This window comes from Tachysurus fulvidraco, chromosome 5, assembly GCF_022655615.1.
Source record: "Tachysurus fulvidraco isolate hzauxx_2018 chromosome 5, HZAU_PFXX_2.0, whole genome shotgun sequence".
Taxonomy (NCBI): Eukaryota; Metazoa; Chordata; class Actinopteri; order Siluriformes; family Bagridae; genus Tachysurus; species Tachysurus fulvidraco.
Genome location: NC_062522.1, coordinates 32,492,817 through 32,500,578, shown reverse-complemented (window position 1 = coordinate 32,500,578; position 7,762 = coordinate 32,492,817). Strand labels below are relative to the sequence as shown.

Sequence of the window (7,762 nt, the reverse complement as noted above, 5' to 3'; positions counted from 1 at the left end):
TTCGATCTATTCCGACAACTTAAACCGACTGCATGGAAACTACATCAGAATGCTACCGGATTACGAACCGGATTATGAACCTCACGCGCGACTAAAGCGTTTAAATTGCACAGAAGCGCTCGCGGTATTTTTGTATCACTGTAAACTTTGTTGCAATGCGGTCGGAAAGAGAGCCAGCTCGCTTATAGCCCCGCCCACAGGGATATGATTGGCATTGTAATCTGCCAATCGGATTAGAGTACAGAAGCACGAGGGGCGGTGAAGGCTGGAGAGGTTTGAACCAATCGGGTCTTTCTCGTGTTTTTATTGGCACCTTTGTGTCAAATAAACATCACATGTCGCAACGACTCTGTTTTTTCTTTTCAGTTTTTACAGAATGGAAGAAAAGTGGTTGGAAAAATATTTGTAACTAATAAATCTTTAAAATAAATAAATAAATAAATAAATAAATAAATAATCTAAAAAACAGCAATTCAAATAAAAAATCAGAATCAGAATTATCAGAAGTGTGTTGACACACACAAGGAATTTAGTCCCAGCTTTTTGTGACTCTCAAAAGTACAGACATAAATAACACTATACTATACAATACACACATAAATAACACTATACTATACACACACACATAAATAACACTATACTATACAATACACACATAAATAACACTATACTATACAATACACACATAAATAACACTATACTATACAAGACAGACATAAATAACACTATACTATACAAGACAGACATAAATAACACTATACTATACAATACACACATAAATAACACTATACTATACAATACACACATAAATAACACTATACTATACAATACACACATAAATAACACTATACTATACAATACTATACAGACATAAATGGGGGTGGGGGGGACAGTTATTTTTTCTGCTGTATTTACTGTGCGTTGCTGTCTGTTCCTTTCCTGTTTTGTTGCTGTACCAAACCTGATGGTGATGGATGGATGTGCACAGGACAGATTCAACGACTGCAGTGTAGAACAGCATCAACAGCTCCTGTGACAGACCAGACTTCCTTAAGTGATGTAGAAAGTACATCCTCTGCTGGGCCTTTTTAATAATGGAGTTTATGTTGCAATGCCATTTCAGGTCTTGGGAAATGGTAGTGCCCAGAAACGAAGGCCTCCACAGATGACACTGGGCTGTTGGGTATTGTGAGGGGGGTAGTGTTGAGGGGGTCAACCAGCCACTGGGGCTTAGAACATGAGAAAATGTTCTCATGAAAGCTGGAGTTAGCTTTATTATTCAATCTATAAAAATAAAATGTTACTCTGAACTTCAAGGAAAGTTCTTTGAGATTTTTTTAATCATATTTTGTCTCAAAAACAAATTATGACAATTGTTTAGAAATAAAAAAAATAAAAATAAAAAAATAAAAAAAGTAAATCATTTCCCTTCACAAAATTTATTCTCATAGGACAAAAAAAGCGAGATCCACAGCATGTATGAAGGTCCCTGGTTGAAAGCCGTACTCAGTCACCTGGGTGCAGCAGTATGACAACAATCTGCAAACACATTACCGTTGCCGTACTGTTTACCCAGTCGACCTGTGTGCCACCTACCAGACCTCCTGACTTCTCCAAAACTATGACTGGTGCAGCAGAAGAAAGCAGGACCGGTCCTCCTGGTGGTTTCTGCTCGAGGTTCTTTCTTCATTTACATGTTACACTTGCTTGTTACAAATTGTACTTTGTCTATTGAAATGACCAATTGTAATTGTAAATTGAGATTTAAGGCTCAGTAACGTCACTGTGCCAATCAGCCCCAAGCCTTCATATTAAATGAACCAGAATCTAGAATGCAAAGCAATTATTCAAACTTTTATTCATAATATAAAGCTGTGTAATCCAAATAATTCTACAGCATGTTACATCTCAGTAGTATCATATTATTTTAATTTTCATTTAGCAAAAATAATATCACTAAAAATACGTACAAGCGAAGACCTGGAATATTCTCGTCAATATTATATAATTAACATTGCTTTTCACCAGGAAGTCACTTCAACTCTATGAGTGCAACAAAGACATGGGGGGAAATGTAAGAAAGACTTGGCTACGAGATGCATGACGAGGTATTTGCATCGTTTTACACCAAACATATGACTGTACAGAGAATCAGACAAATGTAACAAACTTTACATCTACAGCAGCTTCCAAACCCAAAAAATTGTGATTGTACATCCTTAAAGTCATTTACGTCATGCAGCAACAGTTGGATTTTTAATTAAAACAAAAATAAGACAAACAAAAAAAACAACAACTTGCAACGACATTACAGCATTTAAATGAGTCCTGAATCTGCTGAATAGTGAGTGTTGCAACGTCAAGGAGGGCGGGGCTTAAGTTTAATAACAAACGATCATTTGACATCATCACCATACGTTAAATATGTTCTATCATTTTTTTTTCTTCACTCTTTTTTGACAGTTATTCTTAAAATAAATAAAATAAAATAAAATGATTTACAAACATGACAAACTTAGCTGCTGGTTAATAACGTTAATGTTATTATTAAACAAATAAATAAATTAATTAGCCCAATGTTTCCTAGCTTGCTAACAAGCTTGGCTACTGATATTATGTACACAATAGAATTGTTTGCATAACATTATGCTCATGCGCTAGTAAACTTGGCCTTAAAAAAAGCATTACCTAGCATTAGCTAGCATTACCCCTGTTAGAGGGGTATTTTACATGAACTACATCTAGCTAGCTAATGCTAGCACAATGCTGTTGGAAACAGAGTTATCTTTAAAGCCAACTAACTTTTTTTCCGAACTTGAGCTCCATCCTTTTTGACCCAGAGACGCCCATGTCCTTGTCTCCTAAACACTATAGTTTAGAATTTAACACACAGAAATGTCACACATAAGTTTCACAGATTTCCACAGCTGGGTGAAAGTAAGTGTCCCCCATAGACTTTTATCAATTTTTTAGCAAACTTTAAAGACTATTCTTAAGAATATATGACCAAATTCTTTATTCTTCTGCTACAAGTATTTGAAATTCTAAAACAACACAATTTGTGCTAAATAATATAAAATAATAATAACAATAACAATAATAATACTAATAATCGTAAAGGTGCAAAATTGGTATTCTCACTTCGCTCTGTTAGCATAGCTAGCTAAGGTTTCCAGAGCAATGCTAGCTAAAGATTCGTCATTTCCTGCTAATCACTACATAAACCGAATCGGTTATATCAGATAAGTTGTAAAGCATTCCTTTTTAAGAACTTTACGCAGATGTTTTACTAAAAGGTCGTTACACCACTGAGAAAAATAAAACCGTGTGAGGATTTCTGTTTCATTTGTCTGGTGTATAGAACGACATTATCAGCTAGCTTACGCTTTACAATTCTCTACAATTCGTTAACTCTCTTTAACAGAAATAAAAGGGAAACGTAGCTACGTTTGTAGGACGTTTGTGTTTAAAGTCCTGAAATACTAGCATGAAAAATGCTAGTGACTAGCTGCTCAGGATTTGTAATTTGTGCAACAATTGTGTGTTTTAGCGACGACCATGATTTGTTATAATTCACTTCAAATAAAAACTCAAGCTGGGCTAAATGTGATAAATAAGATTTTGTGGATAGAATATATTTTAGATCATTATATGTCCTTAATTACTTATATGGTTTTAAAATTTTGTACTGAATTCTTATTAAATTGTCATGTAATACATTTAATTTCAAAATTTTGATTTGGTGGGTTTTTAGTCTTAATTATTTGTTTTCGTTAGAAAATAACTAAGATGTTGTTGTTGTAAAACCCCAGCCATAAACGTGAGCACTAGTGTTTGGGATGTGGCCTTTTTAAAGTGCTACAATCTATAAATTAATATTTAGCCAATCACTAGCTAGATGTTAGCTAGATACTACATTTAGATTCCAAATTTATGTACAATGTCCAATTTTTTAAGTATTTGAAACAGCTATTACTTGATAGAATTAATTCTACAAACTCTTGAGCAAAAAGAAGAAGAGTTTGTGAGGAGAAAGTTAGCAACAGGTTAGCAAAATGAGTCCAAGCTACCGGAACTGTAGCAGAGTTTTTTTTCTGAAAGTCAGCACTCAGAATTCTTTTCGCTCTTGAGAACTTTCTCCTTGAGCAGGTCGAGGATGACTTGCCTCTCCTGGCTCTCCAGCTCAAAGCGCCGCTCACGTTCCTTCCTCTCAGCACCGAGTCGTTCACGTTCCAGAGCAATTTTGCTTCTCTGGATCTCAAGCTCTTCCCTTCGGAGCGCCATCTCCTCTTCACGCAGCCGCTGCTCGGCTTCTGAGCGTTTCTCTAGGAAGCTCAGGATCTCTGAGTACGTCTGGCAGCAGCACTGGCACGGCCGCTTGGCTGTGGGTGCAGACAGCTCGACCAGGTCCTCTTGTTCCTCCGGCTCCAAAGAACCAGACACTGCATTAGATGATCTTTATTTATTAGAGGGTTTTCACATATAGTGCTAGACTTTAGTCAGTTTATACGTGCAATCGTCTCCTCACCTGTAGGCACCGCTGCCGTGACTGGAAGCACAGTGGGTTTGTCCGGCTCGGGCAATGTGAGCTCCTCCAGTGTTCTCTTCTTCATCTCTCCATCCTGGTATTTCCCTTCACCACTTGCCATCAGGTTTTTCTCTGCCTCAAGCTCTAGAACCTCATGCAGAAGATCCTCCTTCTGAGCATAGAGCCTCTCTGTGCCGAACCTCAACACAGTTACATGATATTGTTAATTTTTTCAATTTGATTTAAACATCAAGAAGATGACATAACGTGTTTATTACATGTTTCACTCATCCAGAAATGTCTGGTAGGAGTTTTCCAGAAAAAGTGCATTCTGGTTTGTACTTTTTATGCAATTAACTTTTTTACAGTCACCCAGTATATTGTCCAAATGATATTGTTAACACAATGTAAGCACAGCGTTATAATTTTTGTCATGCTGTTGTAAGAATCAATGCTGATAATCGATATTTTATTCCTTGCCATTTATATCAAATACATTTCCTGCTAACCTGCGCAGGCTGGGAAAGTCCTGCTTTTTGTAGTAGTCCAGCAGCAGCATAGTTCTCTCCCTGCATCTGCGTCCATCCACCTCAAAGTTCTCATCCTGCAGCGCCGCAGTAACGATCTCGCCCACACGAGCCCAGATCCGTCCTGACTCCTTCGAGGTAAACGGGTTCTGAGCTATGACCTCACGCAGGAGCAGGATGTCGTGGCGGGCGGAGAAACGCACCTGCCGCTTCCGAGGGGTGGTTGAGGGGCCAGCGATGGAGAATCCTGGAATAGTTTTATTTGACCAATAAAAAAATATCAAATTATTCACCTCTGGTGAATGACACACTTATTTAACATTTAACAGTGTTTGGTACAAAGACCAAGAAAAAACTGTAGAGTTATCTCATGAACATTTCACAACATCAAACAGACCTATGTTATATTTATTACATATCAAATCAATAGAAAAGTAAAGCACTACATGATAAATAGTATAGGATAATGTATACTCCGCAGTACTGACAGCGTGGTTAGCACAAATCTAGCAAGTTTTCTTACTAGATAATTGTGGTTCTCAAACAAGAGTCTGTGAATAAAGTACATTTATCTTTGTTTATTTATTTAAATTAGTTAGTTAGTTAGCTAGCTAGCTAGCTAGCTAGCTAGTTAGTTACACACTCACAATTTAGTTATTGTATAATTATGCTTTAAACATCAACATTTATAAATAAATTTTAGTAACTGTTAACTCTTAACCAAATTAGAAAAAAATTATCACATTTTTATACACAAATATAAAATATATGTGTATGTTAACTAAGGAAACTTGTGTCCAATACAACATAAAACAACATATAATAACTTAATATAATAATAGTATATAACGAATTTATTAAATACAATTATTATAATTTAATTTTGAATTATTTACAAAGGGAAACTTGTAGAGTTTTTTTAATTAAACATTTTAATCACAAGTATTGGATTTTTATCGCTATATAAAACACCGGTGTCACACCGATAACGGTCCGGGTTGGGTCGTGCAGACGGAACGGAGTTGTGATGGACCCGTGTTTCACACCGGAGTGTAGTGTTTTTTGGGTGTTTTTCGCATCATAGACTTGCTATAACGTTTAATAAGCATTATTTAGTAAATATAATAAGAGTGCACTACTCCACGTGCATGGTTTGCCCGGTTTATATAGCTGATTATGTTCTGAATACGAATGAATGAATATGTGTAATCGGATATTATGTGCAGTATTATTAATGTGTTTAGAATTTGCACTTATTTAGTGAATAAATTGCGTTTTATAAGGTTAATTATCACGGGAACCAAGAGGGAAACCAGCGGTGCACGTGCGGTATTAAACCCAGTCAGCACTCAGTAGTAATGTCAGCTGGATTAAACCCAGTCAGCACTCAGTAGTAATGACAGGGGTATTAAACCCAGTCAGCACTCAGTAGTAATGACAGGGGTATTAAACCCAGTCAGCACTCAGTAGTAATGACAGCGGTATTAAACCCAGTCAGCACTCAGTAGTAATGACAGGGGTATTAAACCCAGTCAGCACTCAGTAGTAATGACAGGGGTATTAAACCCAGTCAGCACTCAGTAGTAATGACAGCTGGATTAAACCCAGTCAGCACTCAGTAGTAATGACAGGGGTATTAAACCCAGTCAGCGCTCAGTAGTAATGACAGGGGTATTAAACCCAGTCAGCACTCAGTAGTAATGACAGCTGGATTAAACCCAGTCAGCACTCAGTAGTAATGACAGCTGGATTAAACCCAGTCAGCACTCAGTAGTAATGACAGCGGTATTAAACCCAGTCAGCACTCAGTATTAATGACAGGGGTATTAAACCCAGTCAGCACTCAGTAGTAATGACAGGGGTATTAAACCCAGTCAGCACTCAGTAGTAATGACAGCTGGATTAAACCCAGTCAGCACTCAGTAGTAATGACAGGGGTATTAAACCCAGTCAGCACTCAGTAGTAATGACAGCGGTATTAAACCCAGTCAGCACTCAGTAGTAATGACAGCGGTATTAAACCCAGTCAGCACTCAGTAGTAATGACAGCAGGATTAAAGATGCGCTGTTATTATTCTAGCGAGCTGTTTACATGCGGCAGGATGTCATGTGCGCCACGGAACGAGTGGGAAATAAAGGACTGCACACGAGTTTAATCCGCTCTTCATTATCATTAGACGTGCCGCGTGTGTGCGCGCGCGCCGGCGTGCAAAATATACGTGAATTCCCCCATTTTACCTTCGTTGATCGGCATCTCCACCTTCCGTTGCATGTCTTCCGGTGTCTGCCAGCGTCAGCTGATGCGCACAAACTGCTGAGGTCATCGCACACGTCCGCTTACCAGTTCCAGGCTTGCACTCTGACGTGTACATCAACTTCTGGCCAAAATCACTGGAGAGAAGCGTGTGTGTGTGTGTGTGTGTGTGTGTGTGTGTGTGTGTGTGTGTGTGTGTGTGTGTGTGTGTGTGTGTGTGTGTGTGTGTGTGTGTGTGTGTGTCCACGAGATGGCAGGAGAGGATCGACATGACATTGTTAATGAGTTTGCATCAGAATAACACACAACACAACACAAATTCAACCTGATTAAATCTCATTAAAACAGAGTCCCATTAACACACAGTCCCATTAACACACAGTCTCATTAACACAGAGTCCCATTAACACACAGTCCCATTAACACACAGTCTCATTAACACACAGTCCCATT

General features: G+C 38.0%; 2 protein-coding genes across 5 annotated transcripts in view; both read right to left on the bottom strand.

The window, feature by feature from the left end:
- LOC113663665 (phosphoribosyl pyrophosphate synthase-associated protein 1-like) overlaps positions 1 to 190 on the bottom strand; it is an 11,613-nt gene extending 11,423 nt beyond the window's left edge. For 3 of the 4 annotated variants that reach the window (XM_027179038.2, XM_027179040.2, XM_027179041.2), the window contains exon 1: positions 1 to 190. This exon is cut by the window's left edge. The gene's annotated coding sequence lies outside the window, so the exon portion shown is untranslated. The other variant, XM_027179039.2, reaches the window with a different exon arrangement.
- A 1,643-nt stretch (positions 191 to 1,833) lies between these two features.
- Positions 1,834 to 7,484, bottom strand: si:dkey-45d16.4. Its single transcript, XM_027178935.2, has 4 exons — positions 7,294 to 7,484; positions 5,038 to 5,302; positions 4,529 to 4,728; positions 1,834 to 4,442 (listed from the first exon to the last, which is right to left on the bottom strand). Exons 1-4 carry the CDS (start codon positions 7,325 to 7,327, stop codon positions 4,102 to 4,104), a joined length of 840 nt encoding a protein of 279 aa, XP_027034736.1. The 5' UTR covers positions 7,328 to 7,484; the 3' UTR covers positions 1,834 to 4,101.
- Positions 7,485 to 7,762: the final 278 nt, after the last annotated feature.